Source organism: Magallana gigas, chromosome 3 (genome assembly GCF_963853765.1).
Source record: "Magallana gigas chromosome 3, xbMagGiga1.1, whole genome shotgun sequence".
NCBI lineage: Eukaryota > Metazoa > Mollusca > Bivalvia > Ostreida > Ostreidae > Magallana > Magallana gigas.
The window spans coordinates 56,046,755-56,068,829 of NC_088855.1; the positions used below are offsets into that span (position 1 = coordinate 56,046,755).

At 37.8% G+C, this 22,075-nt stretch overlaps 1 protein-coding gene across 2 annotated transcripts; it reads left to right on the top strand.

Moving 5' to 3' along the window:
* The first annotated feature begins 4 nt into the window (after positions 1–4).
* Positions 5–21,751, top strand: LOC105326215 (LIM domain-containing protein ajuba). Of its 2 annotated transcripts, XM_066080502.1 has the most exons (9): positions 5–1,673; positions 6,186–6,287; positions 10,587–10,654; positions 12,067–12,129; positions 13,564–13,694; positions 16,709–16,760; positions 17,868–17,936; positions 18,151–18,178; positions 19,316–19,458. In XM_066080502.1, the coding sequence occupies exons 1-8, from the start codon at positions 455–457 to the stop codon at positions 18,163–18,165; spliced, it is 1,719 nt and encodes a 572-aa protein (XP_065936574.1). In that variant the 5' UTR covers positions 5–454; the 3' UTR covers positions 18,166–18,178; positions 19,316–19,458. The 2 variants fall into 2 exon arrangements, with proteins under 2 accessions (XP_065936574.1, XP_065936573.1); XM_066080501.1 differs by lacking the exon at positions 18,151–18,178 and having other exon boundaries at positions 7–1,673; positions 19,316–21,751.
* Positions 21,752–22,075: the final 324 nt, after the last annotated feature.

Genomic DNA, 22,075 nt, shown 5'->3' on the forward strand with positions numbered 1-22,075 from the left:
CGTACTTTGTGTGAACAGAAATATCACTCCGCTTAACCCGCCATTGCAATCACAACAGAAAACACAACGGAGAGATGCGATGGTTGAGTGAACCGGTGTGTATTATTTTTCAAATTCCATGTGATTCCTTAAGATGTCGCCGAGAGAGGGATGATGGTTTAAATGTGTTGTGGCTATCTGAATGTGTATGAATATGTTTTTATGAGCCAGAAAAGTGTTTACCTGGAATATACAGGAAAAAATACCAGGAATTTTTTTCCCGTTACTTGGGGGAGTACAAAGCAAAAACCATAACAGAGGAGAAAGTGACGTAACTCCAGAGATCAGAATACACTCGGGGGAAGACAAAGAGGACTGATGGTTTCCTACAAGTGAGAAGTGTGTGTCTCTTGGAATAAAGTGTAGGGAAAAAACCTATCGAGTTGAAATTCCATCGCACAATATACAACAAGACATGAGTGAAAATCGTAACATCGTGATAGGGAGGACGTCTTATCCAGCGCCTGGAGGTTCAATGCTGAACCAAACAATCTCCCAGATGCACATGTCTCAACAAATAGGAATGGGGAACGCCCAAATGATGATAGGGGGGACCCACGCTAGTTCCTGTATGTATTCGGGCATGGTGAAACCTGGTTCAAACTATTCTAGTCCACGCTCCAGTGTGGGAAGTGGAGGGGATTCCAAAGGGTCGAGTCCGCGGACTAGTCTGACCAACCCGCCCCCTCCTCCTCCATATGACCAGAGATTTGGAAGTCCGCGCTCCAGTCTTGCCAGTCCAAGGTCTAGTATATCCTGTACATCATATGAATCTAAATTATCCAGTCCGCGGACCAGTCTGGCTGGGATGTCCGGAGTGATGCTGGACAAATTCCCTCCCAGCCCCCGGAACAGTTTGGTCCTGGATAACTATGGACAGTATCACCCAAATGTTAGTCTGGGACCCACAAAGAATGTGTATCTATTAAATGACAGTCGCTTTAACGAGCCTGCACCTCACGCTCCACCTGCATATACAGACCCAAGACTAAGAATGCATGCGAGTCATGTAAGTGTGTCCCAAATGAATAATCAAAATCTTAATGGATCTCATTTTCACAAACAGATGAATGGTAAGCTGAATTATTCCATGTCTGGAAGTGGGAGCATGAACAGTTTACCTGGTTCCCAGGGGACGCCACCAGCTATTCCAGCTAGGATCCCTTTGAATTCAGCATCCAGCAATAAGAACTTTGAAGTAGAACTAGCAGTGTTAACTCAACAACTGGAGGACAGTATGAAAATGACCGGATCTCAGAATTTCCCTGGGGAACAGACAGTGCATAAACAACCCCCTCCCCCTTATCATGGTCCCCACAAGACAGAACCTGTCCCTAGTCTACCACCCAGAAATCCACGATACACGACTGCCAGTCCTAATTTCATTCACACTTCTCAGCATCACCAACAGCCTCTGACGTCCACCAGCCAAACCGGGTTTGTGACCTCAACGGTCCCCACTCATGGGAAGAACCCCCCCTCCGTGGCTGTGAGACCCCAGACCCAGCAGATCCCATTCCATGTGACCGCCCATCACGGAAAATCTGTCACGGACAGCATTGAACAGAAAGTGGCTGCCCTCACCCAGCAATTAGAAGATGACATGGAGAAGTCCCCCCAGGGGGAATACTTCGGTAAGGCAAAGAGTGCAAGCTTAAGACTTATGTACATGTATAACAATGTCTGCTTAAATATTTCTGCTGTGTTTGTGGGTGTGTTTGTCATATGTGTAAACACATTGTCAGTTATCCATGATATGGATTTAACCTACCCTTCAATCTAGATTTAACACTATATGTAAGTCATGGTTTTAAAATATGTCTAGTATCTTATCTTCTGATCTGGTGTGTGTTGAAAATTGTCTGCGTTTTGATGCACCCAGTTAACGATAAGTAGAGACAGACATTCACGCCACGTGCAGGCGACCATTGTTAAGATTTTCTGCAGCAGTCCTGAATTTATTGATTCTTTGACCTGCCGTATTAACTGCCAGGTATTCTAGGAATGCTGAGTTAATCCCTGTGTTTGATGTTAATTCACCAGGCCTCAATGAGCGTTTTATTTATAGAGAGCTGCCTCAGTTGCTCGCTGTGAGTGTGTTCCAGCACGCTGTGCAGGTGTTTTCTGATGGAAGGGGTGTGTGCATAAAAAAGCACATGTACACATGTACTGCTTACATATGCTTGCTTTTCTATTTTGTGGAGTATATGTATTTTCAGTACCTTACTACCTGTTGCAGCCACCTGCCCTGCTGTTTTGTGATTCTGTCCCAAACTCACCTGTCGATGAACTAGGAGGAAACTTGGCATTGTCAAGATTTTCTCTTTTTACTGTCGCATGTTTAAGTTATTTGCTTTGTATCAACTGTGCAGCCTTAGGGATTTTATTGTGTTCTTAGAATTATTTGATAATTTTTTTTTAATGGAATATTAGGCATAAAATTCACATAAAGAGTTTGCAAGAATTCCTAAGTGTTTAAATACTTCTTAGGAATTAAGTGGTGAATGTTGAAAAATATTTAATAATTTTCTGTTTAAACATGCTGCATTTCAGCTTTTCCTTTGCCAGTTATGTTTGTTCTTGCACCAGATTTCATAAAAGTGAAAGGAAATATTTTTCTGTCCACACAGTACTTTAAATCCACAGTTTGAACAGATTGGTTTTAGGGCACATTTAAGTTTTTAAACAGCATTGATAAATAACACATGGTAAACAAAACAAGGGATAATATGTGAAAATCCTGTTGACATGTATTGCAAAAGTATACAGGGCAGCATTTACACCATCGGCAACAAAACATTGGGAAGCAGTGTGTAACTTGTTTCTCCACATACCATTTGACTTCTTTTGTGGCCACTCAGTAATGTAGGAACAAAATGTGTGTATTTGTATATATATAGGGTAGGGACAATATGGTTCTGGTAACATTGAATTCTGATTGCTTGTAATTTTGGAATTTTCAACTCAAGGGGAATATATTTTGATACTGATGTCCTGTATGAAGCGTCTTCTTTCTCTTGCGTGGGTTTAGGGAGGTCACATCTTCAGTTGTTTCTCTCTGTGGGGGCCATCTTGTCTAGACCTCTACACATCTCATCCTCCCAAACAACAAAAGAGAATATCTCCCCCCCCCCCCCCCCGAGTTTCTCCCCATGGGAAACCCCTTTTACAATAATGTCCTCCCATTGATGCTTTGAAAACATCTAAGGCCCAATTTGATTGGAGGAGAATCTTGCTGCGGTGGGGTCAGCAGTTAAGCGTCCTTTTTTCGACTGAAAACAGCGGCGCAGGGTGATTTGTGAAGCCTGACCGGGTCTGTACGGCGGAGGAAGGTGAGAAGTCACAGAGCAGTTAGTGTGTGGGGACAATCAACAGAGAAATAACTGTGTTTACATGTCTCCTAAGACTCTTATACAGTGAATGGACTTAACAATGGGAGAAGCCATGTATGTAACTGCCCCTGCAGGGACAAACTGGATTAAATAACTAAAAGGTCTTAAATAGAGCTAACCCACCTCCTAGAGAAAGTAGCCTATTCATAGCTAATGAACAAGATTCAACTATGTTTATATCTTCATTATAAGCGGATAATGGCATTTTGTCTGCATAGTTTTAATAGCAGCAGAGAAGAGTAAGTTAGCATGAGCTGTGTATGATCCTTGGTGTGAATACAATTATCAAAACTGTTACATCTCATCAAAAACTTGGCGATATTTAGAAGATAGGTGTTTGATGTCTATTTTAGAGCAAACTTTCCTTAGACATTCGGAGAAATCGCCCACTCGTCTTTGTTCCTCCACCAGGGCAGATTAGGTACAAACAACAAGAATTTTAAATACAGCAGTTTTTAAAAGGAAAATTAAAAAACCTTACATCCCGTAGATTAAAGGTTCCACTAAATGGGAACCCTGACACAGAGGACATTTTTGTGGTGTTCTGGCTTTATCCTGTTCAGGTTGTACCGTGTAGATGATGATTTCAGATCAGGAGGTGATGACAGGAATTTGGTATAGATACCAGCGTCAGGTTCTGATGATCTCAGAGTTTGATTTGATGTGGTCTAGGTACAAGCAGACTGTACCCGTTGTAGATCTGTGTATCATATTAAAGTAACCAGGTATATTTCTGGCGAAACTTTACAAAATATTTGTAAGGCTGTGGTTTGGGGACCTTTGTAGCATGGAAGTTGTTTTGAGAGGTAATGAGAGATTTTGAGAGAGATCATTGGATTAAGTGTGGCCCTGTTAGGTGGTGTTTGTGAGAGCGGCTCTGATACAAGGTATTTAATGAGTCACTTCAGTAGAGAGCTTACCTGTCCACGAGACACAGGAATTTCCAAAAGTTCATGTGCTTCAAAGTGAACGATTTGAAAAGATTGGTCAATATAAGTAACCCAACTTATTTAGAACCATTTGTTGGGACTTGCTAGGAACTTATGGGCCAGCTCATGGTATTCACAAGCATTATGTTGCAATTAATTTGGTTGCATGAGGCTATAATTATACACACATATGATCTTGTTATTAATTTTAGTGACATCTTTGATATTTGTTTGTGTAATCTATACTGATTTTCAAATACTGTCAAAACTGCTAAGTGTAGATTTAGACACATTCTTTGGACCTCCCCCTAGCACACACCTAATTTAGAAACACTTTTGTGACCTGTCCTCCCCCAAACACTTCCAAATACATGAACCCCTCCTCCCCTTAAGCATCACCTCCCCTCCAATTCCATTACAACAACCAAAAACAACCCCCTTCCTTTCTGTTCAGCATTATTCATGGTAAATAACAAATTTGCAGCAGTAAAGTGAACACAGTTGTAAACAAAGTGCAATGATTCAGCAATCAAGGCCAACTCCCTCGAGGTCGTTGGAATGTTGGACAGTTATTGGAGGTGATACAAGGGAAGCTGTTTTTCATGTTTCAGATTATTCAGTGCTTGTAGACCCTACAGTTACCAAAAAATAAAGATTTTCATTACCACCGTCTCTAGTAACAGTCTGTGTGTTCATTACCACCGTCTCTAGTAACAGTCTGTGTGTTCATTACCACTGTCTCTAGTAACATTACCACTGTCTCTAGTAACGGTCTGTGTGTTGAGGTCTTCTATCCCCATATTGTGGTACTTGATGTGTACTGTATTGTTAGCCAGTATACCATACAAATACAATCAAGGCCTTGATAAAAGATATCCAATCTAATAATAGTTTACAGTATTCAACTTGGTGGTACTTGTCTGAAGTTACTTAAATGCATTCTCTGTGTGCCCTTTGATGGTCGTTTGCCACCTTTAGTACTACCTGCAGGTATTTGTTTGCCACCTTTAGTACTACCTGCAGGTATTTGAATAATCTCCTCATGGATAAGAGGTACTTCATTTTGACACATATTCTGCATACATTTCAGATAAACTGAGATAAGCACTTATAACTAGTTTACTTATGATAAAACAAAAGATATACACAGATATACTTAGCATACCTATAGCTGATGTAATACACATCTTGTACATGCTTTGTATGAAGAGTCTCTAAGGCCAGTTGAGGTTTATGAATATAGGTCATACATCTTTTTACCCACCCCCATCAGAACTCTCTTTAACCCTATTTTAATGAAATTTAGTGTTAAACTTACCTTTTCAAACTGAAGAAATAGGGGGAACAAACAGGGAAATGGACTGCAATTGTACCATGCATTTGTTGTGCTGGTAGTTCACAGTATTATGTAATTTGTTCTTGTGTTCGTGTGTACTTAAGTTATTGAATGTGTAAACAATTGCAGTGATTTTTCCACAGCTAATTTAGGTTCAAAATTTGGCACTTCCCCTTTGCAACTATTAGAGATCCCTCCCCCCCTCCCCAAAATAAAAAGTATGTCAATTTTTCCCATAACCAAAGCCACAGGTTCCTTTTTTAAACTGAAAAATCACTGATTTATGGTGTCTAGACTCTTGTAGACTTGTGAAATGTAAAATAATTTAATGTACATGGTTTATAATGTTTCATGTACAGTATATGTGTAAAGAAAGCAATTGGTGACATCTTATATGTACATTAAGTGTACATTGCTCCATGTCTTTATACTGTTGAAGGGTAATCTGAGCTGAGACCGGGCCTGATGTTGTCTATCTTTGTGTTGTAGGTCAGTGCTTTACATGTGGGGAGAGGGTGGCAGGTGCTACGGAGGCGTGTCAGGCCATGGGCAATCTGTACCACACCAGGTGCTTCGTCTGCTGCTCCTGCGGTAAGTGTCTGACCAAAAGGACAGCGTGTTGTATGTCCTGTACTAACTGTTATACTCTGTCAGGAGCTTGGCTGTAGCCAATACACTATTTGTAGCCAATACACTATTTGTAGCCAATACACAACTGTAGCCAATACACTAACTGTAGCCAATACACTATCTGTAGCCAATACACTAACTGTAGCCAATACACTATCTGTAGCCAATACACTATCTGTAGCCAATACACTATCTGTAGCCAATACACTATCTGTAGCCAATACACTATCTGTAGCCAATACACTATCTGTAGCCAATACACTAACTGTAGCCAATACACTATCTGTAGCCAATACAGTATAAATATAATACACTGCTAGCAAGACTCTCACATTTGTAGCTAATACATAGCTAGTTTAGGCATGTACATGTAGCTAATACACAGCTTGCAATAGGCAAACATACATTTCTAGCTAATACACAGCAATAAGAGATAAAGGGTAGGTAACTTATACATTGCCTAGGGGAGGCAAACACACAAATAGCTACTGCATGGCTATTAATAAAAAGTATGCTAAAGTAGCTAGCTCATGGCAAACAAAGTGTCTGTTTGTCCATGTGATGTATTTAACTCTTGGTGACTTATTAAGCATACAGAACTGGCTTCCTTGGTTTGAAAGGTGTTCTGACATCTCTGATAGCAGTGAATGCTGGTGTACATGTAAGACCTTTTATAGCTGGGTGTAACGAGCATGTCAACCTCAACAGGCAAGAAAGCATTTAAACAGGAAGAAGACAGTGAGGAAATGATACAATCACCACTGTCTCTTTGTTCCACCTCAGTTAATGTACCATACATAAAAGTGAAAAAGTTTGAATAGTAATAAAACCAGCACAATATAATGCCATATACAGCTGGACACAGTCAGAATGTACTTTTGTATTCAGGAACTCAATAAATATAGGATGCTTTTAATTTTTCTTCTCAATACATGGCATACATGAAGTTGCCTCTGAAGAATTGAAAGGATGCAGTGGAATTCTGAGCATGATGGCGTGTGGTGAATGTGAATGTGGGTATTGGAACAATTCGAATAGAAATGAATAGAACTTTAAAGGCATCCATTCTGATAAAGTTTAATTTTTCTCAAAGTGCATGTCATAATTGAAAGAAATGAATAATAAATTACATATTTCACGAGTAAGATATTTGAATTTAACCAGAGCGGAGCTCGTGTTTTACGAGTGGGGACAACATTCTCAGAACAAGAACAAAGCACTTGCGTTTAAAAGACCTCAGTTCATTATATCGACACTTTGTTAGAATATTTGCTGTGCGCGGGTAGTGCCGATTTGGCATGTGCTCCCTTTATACAGTCTTTAATGGAAATATTTAATATGTTTTCCCTTTTTGACAGGTTATTGAGGTAGATGTGGTCTGGTTATATCATTGGCCAACGGTAGAAACTCTGAACCAAAAACTCTCCACTCTTGTTGAAAGTTCATCTGATAAATTGGATTCTTTTAAAGACAGGCTATGGGTCATAGATACAAAAGATCTTTTGAATCTCCAGTTATTGTGAATCAGCCAAAATAATGTACCCGTAAACCATACATTAAATTTGAAAAATTACAAATACGTTTTAAATCTCGATGCATATTTTTCATTTACCTAGCAACTAGTTTCCAATATGGATCAATCTCCAGATCTATTATTTTTTGACAGTTCAGGTACCAGTAAAAGCCTGCTACTGTGTATTATCAGATCATTTTTAATGTTCATTTATTGCAGTAAGATTTTGATACTGATAATTTAAAAAGCAGGCAAACAGTGTTAGAATATAACAGGGAATCGAGAGGCAGAATAAACACAGTGAACTGATTGGTCGGAGGGGGACACGTTATCTAGGTAGAGGCAGCAAGTGATGGACGTAGAGCCCCCTGACCTGTTGTGTGTGTTGTGTGTGCACTGTCACAGTCTGTCATTTACTTGACAACAATACAACAACCAGCTATGCCAGGAATCTCTCAGTCGGCACTTTTATCAGACTGCGGTTAAACTTTGAAGTTTGTGCCCCGAAACTGATGGATAACCATAAAGAGATGACTGACTATAGGGAATAAAATTTCAAAGATATTACGCATCATTCATTTTGAATTGATCTTTTTTCAAAACTCTATGAAGAAACAAAAAATCTGTTATCTATCTGTTATGGGAAATATTCAAAAACTCACTGAACATACCAATTTTGTAATGTGTGGTATTAATATTTTAAACTGAGTTATGATAAGGTCATAATATGCTGACAGGCTACAAACAGACGGACAGCTCTGTGCTGTCTATTAATCTATGTTTGCACAGTTAATAGAACAGCTTTTATGCAGAGGAATTAACTCTTGGGCTTTATTAATAATTGAAAAAACCTAGAACTGGCTGCAGAATATTAATTTTAAAATGCACCCTTTGTCATGTCATGTTATTAAAAAAAGAAGATGTGGACAGATGATTAGACTAGTGATGACTGTGATTATGGATGACAGGAGCTTGTGCTTGTTTCCTGTGCAGTCGCTTGTAGAAAAATGATGAGTTTTATGGGCTAGCGTGCTTTTGGTAGTTGACAAATTATTTTACTTTGTAAAAAAGTAGTCCCTGATTGGTGATTCATTTGGCTTCCTGTATGGTGGGGTGATAAAGCCAGGAATTCTTTGTTCATGTTCTGTTGCTTCGGATTATTTAAATGAAGACCCCAGCATTCCACAATGCTGTAGAATAAACAAAATAGTTCACTCTATCACAAGGTAAAAAGCAAAACAGGTCGTTATTTTGCTTTTCGTGCTTTTTTGCAGTGTACCCCTAAAAATTCTTTTTGTGTGACTCACACGAGACCAGATATAATGAAAGGTTATTTATTGATAATGACACCATAAATCCAATCATTGGAAGGGAAAGGGGGGTGCTACAATTTCTTATCCCAGGCCCTCACAAAGGAGTTAGCTAAAGGCAGGTGAAATGCATGCTTCATTGGTTGCAAGCTATTCTCCTTCCAAGTGACATAGAGATTTAAAAGCAATTTGCTGTTAATGCAACTTTATAGACTATTAAGAAAGGCTATGTGCATTTTAGAATTGATCCTGATTTTAGATAAATCTCCTGTTTGTACATGGATACAGTGTCTGTAACCAAATATTTAAATTGGGGTCTTTTTTCTGTGTTGTATCACTTGTTGTTGACATGAATAAGAAAGGGTATAGTTACATGGAGGTTATAGATTTCTTTCTTCCTCTATTTATTGTTCCTAAGGAGCAATCCATCAAATTGCTGATAATGCGTGTGTGGATGTTAACATTTTTAGCTCACCTGGTTAGAGCATTCAACAATGGTTAAAATAAAATGTCAGCAAAATGGATACAAATGATAGTTTGTTGTCCAAAATTAGATTGTTATATCTCTACCTTTTTGCTTACATTTGTATATTTGTCTTTTCTTTGGAATAAGAATGCTATAGTGTCTTTATTTCTCACCAAATTCACCAAAGAATGTTGACAATACTTTCTCAGATAACGGCTTGTATTCATTGCTGAACTTTCTCTCTTTTGTTTTTGTGTGAGATTGTGTTGGGGGTGACTCACAGAGAAGTAATTCAGTCACAAGGGTTCCACCATTGTATACCTTCCTGTCCCTCAAGTACACCCTTATGTCCCTCTTTATCCCATTGTCTGTTGGTATTGTGTGCAGTGGTGGTACTTTTGGGAAATGAAGAAAAACAAACAGGACATACCCCTCCATGTTTACAAGTACATCCTTGTATTCTGCTGTCTTGTCTCCTTGGGCGAGAGTCATCGCCGTAAGTGTATACCGCCGCCATTCAAAGTGGACAGGCCCGACGGAAAGTATCCCTGTACTTTATTGGACTGTAAGGGGATTAGACAAAGATGAGTGTTATTGAAATAAATTGTTGGGAATGTTACAAAGTAACAAATTAACACAATACTATACAATAAACATGTGCAGTATTATACATTGTACACCTGCCCACCCCATGTAGTAAGATTCTGTATAGTAGTAGGCAGATGTAGATGTACCTTTAAGTCTAGCTTCATCTCTTGCTAGGACCGGTAATCCACCCTTTTGTGCAAGACAGGAATAAGCTTAGATTATCATTGGCAAATATTTACCAATTTCAAAGAAACTTTAAAGAAAAATATTTTTAGAAGTTCTGATAGATTATTTATTACTCTCATGTTTTGTGGTTTATTATTTTATATGTTGTGTGGGTCATCATAAGACCATTGTTGATTGTGATATTTTGACTGTTACAGGTCGTACGTTGCGGGGCAAGGCGTTTTACAATGTCCATGGCAAGGTGTACTGCGAGGAGGATTATCTGGTGAGTAAGAACAGTAACTCTATCTAGTACTCACTCATCGACCCCTCACATGGGCAGTTGTAGTGAGATTGTCTACTTTAGAACCCATTAGACCATAAAAAGCAATCTATGTCCCAAACATAATTACTTCACTTTAAGTGCTTGCAATCATAAAACTTGTCTTTTAAAAAATCTCAAGTATTCTGCTGTCTTATAAATGGGTGGTTATACCTTTTAGATTTGACAATTGCCATCTACTATCAATCCCATTATACTTATGATTAAGTGTTATCTGAAAGCAGTTTAAACTGCAGATAAAATAGTTGTATAGATATGATACAAGGTGAAGTGGGTCCCTGGAGCCTTGAAGTATCCGAATGCAGGTTAACATGCAGCACACAGATATGGGTGCCTTCAGTCTAGTTGTTAATGTAGCAGAATTAATAGTAGTAAGTGTTACTGCGACAGTCATCAAAACAACAAAGGTTCTTTACTGACTTGTCAACACTTTATTGTTCCCCCAAGACAAAACTCTCCAACGCTCCAGTGACCTTCACAGCTATATCTTTCTAGTGCACTCAGCATATGATGGGAATTAATCAACCTCAACCTCACAAAAAAAATGTGTTAAAGAACTGATTAGAATTCAATAGGTTATTCCAAGGAGTTAATTACTGAGCCTGGTCTATGTAACTTGTGTGTGGTATAGATTTGCCTTCTTTCAAGGCTAGTAATTGTCCTGAAAAGGCCAATGACAGATCAAAGATCTTTAATCTCTGTCACAGATTAGTGTAATCCTCCACAAAAGTTTAAAAGTACACTCTAGACATTAAGTTTCACAAAGAGGGTATGGAAGTGGCTGATTATAGTGATAGCTGCTTTACACTGTGGGTGAATGGACCACAATAGGGGTACTGTTCTTACCTGGTGTCACCTGTTCAGGTGACAACTTTATAGCATCAGACAGCAGGTAATTATTGCACAATAGCTGCTGCTGCGTCCTCAGGTAGATGGATTTAGTAGGTCACATACCAGTCTCTAACCTCCCCATGTCTGAAACATTCCAATTAATTCAATTAACAGCTGAACATGTGATGAATTGGAACACATTTTATGCATCAAATGCCTGGAATTTGCAAACATTGATGTTTTTGTTGATGAATTATGACCAAAAACAATGATGTATATGTACATGTAGCAAGGCAAGGGTAGCAGATTACAGAGATATGTACAATGGGAAAATACCAGCACTCACTCCAATACCTCCCCATCCTCCAGATACACAGATATAAACATGAATTCATGTTATCCCTCCTGAATACATGGGAAATCCTAAAAAAAAATGATGCATGCATTGTAAGGACATTGTAAGTCTCTGTATACACAGGTAGCTGTGTAACTGTGTGCTGATGTTCTGCTTCCATTTCTTTCAGTACTCTGGTTTCCAACAGACTGCTGAGAAGTGCTGTGTTTGTGGACATCTGATCATGGAAATGGTAGGTGAAAGTCTTGTAGTGTGATGATCATGATGGGTGATGTAGCGTAATTATCATGTGTTAGATAGTGTACTAATCATGTGTGAGGTATTTTTGCTAATCATGGTGTATAAGGTAGTGTAATAATCATTGTGTGTGAGGTATGCTATAATCATGTTGTATGAGGTAGTGTAATAATCATAATGTACGAGGTAGTATGAAAATCATGATGTGTGAGGTGTAATAATCAAGATGTGTGAGACTGAATGCTATAATTATGGTGTGTGAGGTAAGAAGATGTGTGAGGTAGTGTAATAATCATGGTGTGTGATGTAGTGCAATAATCATGATGTTTGAGGTAGTGCAATAATCATGATGGATTTGAAGTGATATTACATAGTATGTAAGATAGTGTACTTATCATAATGTGTGAGGTAGTGTAATAATCATATTGAGTGAGGTAGTGCATTAATCATGATGTGTGAGGTAGTGTAATAATCATGTTGTATGAAGTGTAATAATCATGGTGGGTTGGAAGTGTAATAATAATGGTATGTAAGGTAGTGTAATAATCATGGTGTTGGAGGTAGTGTAAATCATGCTGTGTGATGTAGTGTAATAATCATGGTGTTGGAGGTAGTGTAAATCATGTTGTGTGATGTAGTGTAATAATCATGGTGTTGGAGGTAGTGTAAATCATGTTGTGTGATGTAGTGTAATAATCATGGTGTTGGGGGTAGTGTAAATCATGTTGTGTAATGTAGTGTAATAATCATGGTGTTAGAGGTAGTGTAAATCATGTTGTGTGATGTAGTGTAATAATCATGGTTTATGAGGTTTAATAATCAAGGAAATGGAAGGTTTTAGACTGTGTGATGAAATGTAACAGTCTATATGTGAAACTGTTATGTACCATGATAATCGCTGGATGTGAGACTGCTTAATCAAGTGAAATAGTCATCATGTAAAACTGTAATAAAGTTTTCCAAGTCAGCTCCTTTAAAACTCTCTGCTAACATAGACCAGGTACTCTAATGACCAACTGCACAACACCACTTGTAGGAGAGAGAAGGGGCTCAATAATGGCTGTTCACTATAATAAATGGAAAAATGGCAGTTTTAATCACCTGATCATATTGACTTTGCCGAAATAATCCTGCTTTATGGACTCAAGATGTTTCTGATATGAAATTTGTGTTTATTTATAAACCCAGTCTATACATATAACACTGTAGACTTCTGATATTACGTAAATAAGATAGGTCAAAATGACATGAAGTCTTGATATCAACCAGAATTACTTTCAAGTTTAGGTGTTCAGTTGTTTGAGTGCAGCTTTCAATATTTACCTGGTGTATAATTGTAACATTTAAATGACGCCTAAAACAGTCTATTTGTTTGTTGACCCCTGATGATGTAATCATTTGACACTGATGATGTAATCTTTTCCCACAGATATTACAAGCCATGGGGAAGTCCTATCATCCTGGCTGCTTCAGATGCTGTGTGTGCAATGACTGCTTGGATGGAGTCCCCTTCACCATCGACGTAGACAACAAGATCTACTGCATCGCTGACTATCACAGGTAAACAGCTCCTCTGTCCGCATCATGGGCCCCTAACCAGGGGTGGGTGGGGGTTGGCATCATGGGCCCCTAACCAGGGGTGGGTGGGGGTTGGAAAGGGAGGGAAAATCACTTCTATGAGCTTCCTTGTTTTTAGAAAACAGCTTCCTCATACAGTGTAGTAATCTTCGTTAGATATAGTGTCTGAACATGGAAGCATGTTCTACCTGAAATAATAAATCAATAAGACATCAGTGATCATAGAGGAAGGTAAATTATCATAGAGGCAGGTAAATTATCATAGAGGCAGGTAAATTATCATAGAGGCAGGTAAATTATCATAGAGGCAGGTAAATTATCATAGAGGCAGGTAAATTATCATAGAGGCAGGTAAATTATCATAGAGGCAGGTAAATTATCATAGAAATTCATAGAGGCAGGTAAATTATCATAGAGGCAGGTAAATTATCATAGAGGCAGGTAAATTATCATAGAGGCAGGTAAATTATCATAGAGGCAGGTAAATTATCATAGAGGCAGGTAAATTATCATAGAGGCAGGTAAATTATCATAGAGGCAGGTAAATTATCATAGAGGCAGGTAAATTATCGGCAGTAACTGTCACCTGTTCACAACTGTTAGCATTCAATTGAAAGATTAAAAAGAAATATAACACCATTCCCTCAACTAATGCTGTAATGGGGATGTAAATACAGATAATTTTCTACTAGGACCGGTTTGTGTATTGAATGTTTATAATGTTTAACTGGAAGAAAATAGATTGCTTTAAATAATTATTTTCATAAACTGTGCCTTGAAATCTCTTTAGTGCATTAAGTATGTAAAATTAGACAATGATGTGACAGTTATGAATGTTTGACAAGATATGAAATGTGAAAAGTAAACTGAATTGACAGATGTTCAAGGAAAGGTCACCAATTATGAAGTATAACATGCATATTTATGCATATGCTTATTACGGCTCGTTAGATAATGATGTATGATAGGGCCCGGGCCCTGGAGATCCACGGTAGTGACAAGATGTGAAGCTTGACATCAGATCTTGATTAATCTCATAAAACACAAAATTAACGGCAATCTTGACATTTGCAAAGTTTCCAGCCATTGTTTTGAAGTGGTTATAAATAAATGCTGATGTCATCCGACAAGAGAAATTACAAGATCTTAGCAGCATTAAGTTGTGAAAAAAAAAGAAAAAAAGGGGGGAAAGTTGATGATACGACATGCATCTAGATTTGATGTATTCCTTTCTATGTTGATAATGTTAGAGGTCAGCCAGGTTAATGGGGGGATGAGGATAATTGACCAAGGGTCTCGGCTCACTGTCTACTCGCTTAGGAAGTGGTGTTTTCATGTTTCCTGATGTGTAAAAGGTAGACTGTTTTATGAATGACGAGAGAGAGAGAGTGACTGACAGTCGCAGCCGATGATTGAATTAAACCGAGCTGTGACTCGGAAAGATCGAGTCTCTTACACCTGTCAGAGGTATGAGTGATAAAATCCCGAGCTGGCAGTGTAGAGAAAGAGAGAGAGATCTTACCTGTGAGAGGGGGGCTACAAGGATGGATGAATCAGTGTGCTGTTAGTCATGCACAAAAGATGTCATCCTTGATTATATAGATGCATACTACAGTTATACCTTAAAGCTTTGTGATGCCTCGTCTGATAGACAGGTAATTGTTTTAAAAGGTGTGTCAAAAAAAATCTTACACACATTATCAATTTAACTCGCAGCATATTTTTGGGGTGAAATGATTTGAGAAATTTCCAGGATGATGGATATTTTGGTAAACCGACAAGTCATGCGGGACCAAAGCTCTGTTATTATAATTAAGAAGTTGACTAGGCTCACATGAACTGACGCCACGGGCCCTCAATTATTATAATTCAGCGAGTTAACACGAGGGGCCTTATAATGATCGCAGAAGGAATGCTGAGAAGTGAAGGGGCTAGAATTTGCTGTTTCAGCCATCTCTTGAAGTGGTCCCTTACAACTTGGCGACAAAATTTAGGAGACTTGTCTAGCCTGGGGTGATTTTCCTCATTAGCACAGTATTTTAATTTGCTTATTTAAAAGTTGGTTCTTTAATTATGACATTTTGTAATTCATATTCAGCTGATAAGATCGTATTTCCCCCCTTAAGAAATGAAATTTAAGTGGGCCTATACATGTATACACCAAGATTGCATACAGAAATGTAGAATATGATCAAACTTGCATGTTCAGTCATTTAATGGGGAGGAATGTGGTCGAACGGAATCCCCATACCCAGCCCCTGATCGGAGATGTAATAATTTTTGTGGTTTGATCAGACCTGTTAAAGGTGTGCATCAAATGAAAGCATTGACCCCTGTGTCACTTTGTCATGCTAAGCGTGGAAATTGTTATGTTTTTCAGTGTGTAATAAAATCGCGCAGGTCTGACACAATAGTTCCAAATATGAGTGCTCCAGTGGATACAAAGAAACATCGGCTATTAAATATTCGTCACTGCTAGATTACCCAACATTAAGTGTTGTTTTTATGTCCTAAGAACGCATGTCAAGCATTTGATACCACATTAGTCATATATTTATAAAAGAGTTTTTAAGTTTAAATGCCTTTGATACATCAATTAAATATTTATTGGTTTAAATCTACAGTAGATTTTTAAGATTTTTGAAAAATTGATTTTCATTTACCTTAACATGAGTCAGATTTATTTACTTTAAAAAAAAACATTGTTGAAATAATCTATAAAATGGTTGTTGGTGGGAAAAGGGCAAGGAAAGCTGAAAATTGTTTTGTTTTTTAGTAAACAGGAAACACTGTCTTCATAAACACCAAGAGTTTAAGAATTAGGGTGATGAAGACCAGATTTTGCTGTGTCTTATATTTCCTGTATGGGGTGAGAATGGCATTCTGAGAACTTAGCAAGACAGGAAAAGTCATGTGGCACTGTGTTTTTATGAGGGTAATATTGAGTTTTGTTGTAACACATGCCTTCAATTGATAGTGTGATTATTTATTTTCAGAGTGTATGCGCCCAAGTGTGCAGCATGTGGCCAGGCTATAACCCCAGTAGAGGTGAGTTTTTGGAATCCAAACTTTGGATCCATAGTTTATTGTAAGTTGTCATGTTCCTTTGAAGAAAAAAAGTTGTAATGATGTCTACTGTTAGTGTTTTTCAACTTAGCCATTATATGCTTTTAAGTAAGAAACAATTAAATTGAGTAGTCACATGCAACACAAGAGACGTGTGCAATCACATCAGTGGTGTCTTCTGGTGACCAGTGTGTGTGTGTGATTCACACTAATGCTGAATGTTGCACACTGCCAGTCAGTGCACCATCCCATGCAGTGAATCTGTCTCTAGAAGCAACCATTGACCTGGGTCCTCATCTCAAGAGACATTCTTCAGCACTTTAGGGAGGAATGCTGAGATTTCCTGCCTCCCTGTCTCTACTTTTCATTCACTGAATTCAGACGGGGAGAGGGGAGATCAGGGCAATACACAAACCAGGATACTGTGGAGAAAGCATGGGGGGAATGCCAGCCTGTAGTACTGTCAAGTCCCTGTTATAATTGCTGACATTGGATCAGAAAGGGGTGGAGGGGGTGCAGTTACAGAAACCACAATGCACTAGAAAGATTGTCAGCTTGTTAAGTCCCGTAGCACTGCAGACTGTAGATCAGAGGTTGGGGGGGGGGGGGGGGGCTGTTTTTTAAGGTTGCTTCCTGTAGACACCTTGTACCTGCACTACAGTACTGCAATACACATCAAAGCCATTGTTGTGATTGTTTGTGATCGATTGACAGATCAACTGAAACCTAACCACTGGAACTAAAACAACCTGCTCTAGATTTTATGACTGTTCGTTGTTCAGTATAACCCAAGGATATACACGATGGTCACAGATTATACAAATACATGCACTGCACATTCTGTTCACTGACAGAGAATTTTAATGGGCACAGGGTAGTATAGTGTAATTCTCTGTGAATTTGATGAAGTGTTAAATATCTTTTTAAAAAAAAAACAAACAAAAAAAACAACTTCCAGCACATAATCAAAATCTTTCAACAAAGTTTACACAGCATAGCTCAGGGAAACGGTGTAACCTATCTATAAAGAGACTGAATTTATTATGTGTTGATTTATTAGTTTGATTGACATTTGATTTTGATTGACAGGGTACCGAGGAGACTGTGAGGGTGGTGTCCATGGACAAAGACTTCCATGTGGATTGTTACCATTGCGAGGTAAACAAGCTTGACAGAGTTATCTCCCTCATTGAAAGTTGTATTATTTTAAGTCCAAATGTTCGTTGTCATCAAAAGCCGACAGATTATTATTATCCAGGCTTTTATTCTTCGCTTTGAGTATGCAATACAGATATTGAAGTTGGTGCATGATATTATTATTTTTGATGCGTGTAGCAAATTGGTTGCCATGGTGAAATTCTTTAAATTTTAGCCCTCAAAGACTTAGAGAACCGACAGGAGTAAGCAATTTCATTTTTTAGCTTTCAGTGATTGTTTATGATTTCTTTTTGCATCATCATATTCTGGTTTTTTTTTCTTTGTGTGGTTTTGTTTGTTGTATATTAATTGAAAAATCTTTTTATTTGTGTTTTTGACTGTTTTCTGAATTGTTTGCATTTCAATTGCTGTTGTGCAATGTAACATCAACAAAGCCTCGTAAAAAACAAATTCTGCTGTAAAAATCAAGATTTTTTTTAGTTGTATTTTTATAAGGATAAATAATACAAATTTTCATTGTATTTCAAAATGATTTCAATCAGTGCCGACTACATTAATATAGAATTGTGATGATGCATGGCTGGTAGATATAAACGGTCACAGAGCTGCATGGGCAGTAACTCTGCTTGTCCAGTCCAATCTCTGCTTGACTATAGAACTGAGTGACTAAACGAGTGCTGGAAAAGAGTAGGGAGTGTGTCCTAATGAAAGACTAACTCGCATCAAATGGTCAAAACATTCCTCAGATTTTTTATTCTCACACTTGTCATGATTAGATTTTGATTTATATTTTGATTTTTGAGGAGACCTTTTTATTTATTGTTATTAATTTTAAGAATTTTTTATTTTATTTATTAAGTGTTTTAATTAAAAATGTGGATCAACACCAGCTAGTGGTTTTTAAATTGTTTATTTACATTGTGAAAAGTAACAAATTAAGAATTCAATTAAAAAAAATGCAATAACATTTAACTGACAAATTAACAACAATAGAGAAAAGTCCTCCCAAGCAATTTTTGGCTTTTTATAGTGTACTGCACTTTTGGAATGACAGATGGAATTAGGCTAAAACAGCATGGAAGTAGAAATTATCAAATTCTTAAATTGGATTGAATTTTGTTTCTTTGTGAGTTTGATTCAAAATTTAAATTCACTTTGTAAAAAATTATTTTTTTTCTTCTATTTTTGTAATTTTGCAAAAAATCAGGATATGTTTGCCAGTTGTTAAAATTATTGAAAGAAACATGTTGCGTTTGGTGACAGTACCCTGCACTGTGCGCTTTGATGAATTGTACCAGATTAGTGAATTCTTTGCACACTCTAGAATAACGAGGAGTGAGACAATGCAGTGTTCTAAAATATTCTGTTTCTGTTGACAGGACTGCGGAGTTCAGCTGACAGATGAAGCCGACAAACGCTGCTATCCACTGGACAATCACCTGTTCTGCCACGGATGTCACATCCAGCGACTGCAGGCACAATTCCCAGACGAACATTTTTTCTATGATCCTGTGACCAAAAATATACAGAACACGGTCACCAAGGACGGAAAGCAGCGGAACAGCATCGCCATCACCCCAGCTTCCCTTGAGTCCTACCCCCAGAACCTTCCCCCGTCCCTCTCCCACCCCCAAACCATGTCTAAATCCGACTCCCCCTCTTCCTCTGTCCCGGCCTCCCCAGCCATGATGAATGGGGGGAGCTACAACTACCCGGGTCGATACGACGGTTACCGCCCCCAGCCTGGTCCCCAAGTCCCCAGCTTAAAGCCTGGCGCCACTAGGTACCAGGTCACCGATCTGTAGCCGCCCAGGGAGAACGTTGCTCTAACGTAGCTACTGGAGAACATTCTGATAAAATTATCTAAAGAAATGAATCACTTTGGAAAGCCATGTTGGTACAGGACATTAGCTGTTTTGTGATTTGTTATGGTTTATACGATACATAATGTCTCAAGTTTACAATTCATTATTAGTGCTTTGCTGCTAAAACTATTTTTTGTCTCATTCTTTTGATATAAAAAGGAAACATTCCAAAGAGAGATATGTGCTTACAGGTTTTTTTGTGCATTTATTTTTCTTCTTCGAATCTTGTAACCATTAGACATTGAAAGTTTGGGAATTGTTTTAATATGGTTCATTTTGCTTTAATGACTTGTCTGTAGTATTTTGTTGGGTAAAATATTGTGTAAGATTTTTTTCAAAATGTAGATGAAATCAATGAATTAGAAATCCCTATTTTTAAGTGAAAAAATATTATGTAACTGGTGGAAATAAAAGGGAGACTACTGCAGTTTGTTGCAGCCTCACTTTGCAATGGGTACTCAATGAGAGTGAAAGCAATGGTTGACTAAATGTGTTCAGTATTGCAATAGTTTAGAAGTAGGCAAATTGTATCTCTTCCAGATTGTGTGGCGTGTTCCAGGGTACCTGATTTTCATCTTTTATTACCTTCACCTCATTTTTCTCCGAAGTTTGACGCCATTTTCTATTTTTAACTCGAGCTAGTCAGTCTCTGTATCCATGACCCTATAACATCACTAATGTATTTATGTCCAACATTGTTCATCGTCTCATTAAGTCAGTGTATAAAAACCTTATCAAGTTCTAATCCCTCTTTTATTCTCAAGACTTATGTTCAGTATGTCTTGTTCAAGGTGCAAGAAAACAAATAATACCTTATTTTTGTATAAAACAGCTTTTAAATGATTTATTTTCTGTCTCAGTACTGATGGATACTGATAAATGTTCATGAAGCAGCAACCATTTTTTGCTTCACTAAAAAATGTATTTATTTTTCTCAGACCTAGAACACATCTTCTTTGGATCTATATGCCTTCCTTGCTTTAGCAATTACTTGTATTGTGTAGGGAAGGTGATTTCATCCCACCATTTAAAGCTTGCCCTATAAAGGTGTGTAACTGGCTGTATATTTATTTGTTTTTGGACTGTTCAGTGTAGATATTAGTTGTTTATTTTATTTATATTTTCACATAGTTTGTGGGTTGTTTATGTATATTTATTTTAATTTCTCTCCATCAGATCCTATGACAAGAATTCCCGCTTCCTCACCTCAGTACTTTACACCATGGGTAGAATTATATGTCCTGCCTAAATCTAGGGCCTCTGTTTTTTGTTTCGTTTTTTTTGTAGAGATAAGAATTTATTTTTCAATGCTTGATTTTCAATATATGTAAAAGAAACTCGTAAAAAGCAATAAGGGATAGGTTTTGTGTCAATTTTCTTTTTTGAACTTTGAAATAAATGTCTTCCTTTTAATAACTTGATTTAGGGGAAATTTTACCCTGTTTGTAAATCAACAGTTATGAGTGTCTTAGATTTAAAGGGAGAAAATGGAATAGATCTATAGTGCAAAAAAAAGAGTACAAATCTTTAAAGCCCCTGACTGGTTTTATTGATGAAGAGAGTGGTCTATGGAAATTTGTTTTGGTTACTTGTTAAACAAATTCAAGTCTGACTTTGATTGCATATCAATGAATGAAAATCACTAGGTGTTGAATTCACAAATATGACCGTTTTTGAAAAAAGAAAAAAATTCAAATTTTTAGATGCGATAACTGTGTATGAGATGAGAGTCGTGTGGAGACCCGTTATTTGTTAATGTCTCTGTGTTTATGTCCGGGGTCGTCCACACATTGAATTATATTTTCTTAGATCTGAATGACAGACTGTGTTAACCCCTCTCTGTCCCCACAAGAGGGGGGGGGGTGTCTGACCGCTAGAACGCCTCTAGAGCATAAAAAGGCTACTTGTGATAAGAGTAGTTGATATTTTGAATAAAAAATCAAAAGAAAAGTAATGTGTTTGTTTTGATTTATTTTATATAATCCACAGTAACCCAATAGAGGTACTTGTCTTTGAAAAGAAAATGATGAGAAGGTAACCCCAGTTCACGTTTGTTGGATTTGGACTGTAAATTCCATGTGTTCTTGTGTTGTCAACGATGAATGAAAAATCAATCGCGAAGGTGGTCCCGGGTAGCGATTGGAACATAAACTCCCGAGATTGGTTCACAATATATTATTAATAAAGGATTGATACACACCGGTATTATACCGTTGTGTGTGTTTTCACAAATAATCAATTTTTCTGTCATAATTCTTAGCAAACCAAGGAATC

What these genes read in the sequence shown, in the direction of transcription:
- LOC105326215 (XM_066080501.1), top strand. Translation starts at nt 455, where the DNA reads ATGAGTGAAAATCGTAACATCGTGATAGGGAGGACGTCTTATCCAGCG. An exon ending in CCCCCAGGGGGAATACTTCG is followed by an intron (nt 1,674 to 6,185) that starts GTAAGGCAAAGA and finishes TTTGTGTTGTAG; the next exon opens with GTCAGTGCTTTACATGTGGG. An exon ending in AGGCTATAACCCCAGTAGAG is followed by an intron (nt 16,761 to 17,867) that starts GTGAGTTTTTGG and finishes TTTGATTGACAG; the next exon opens with GGTACCGAGGAGACTGTGAG.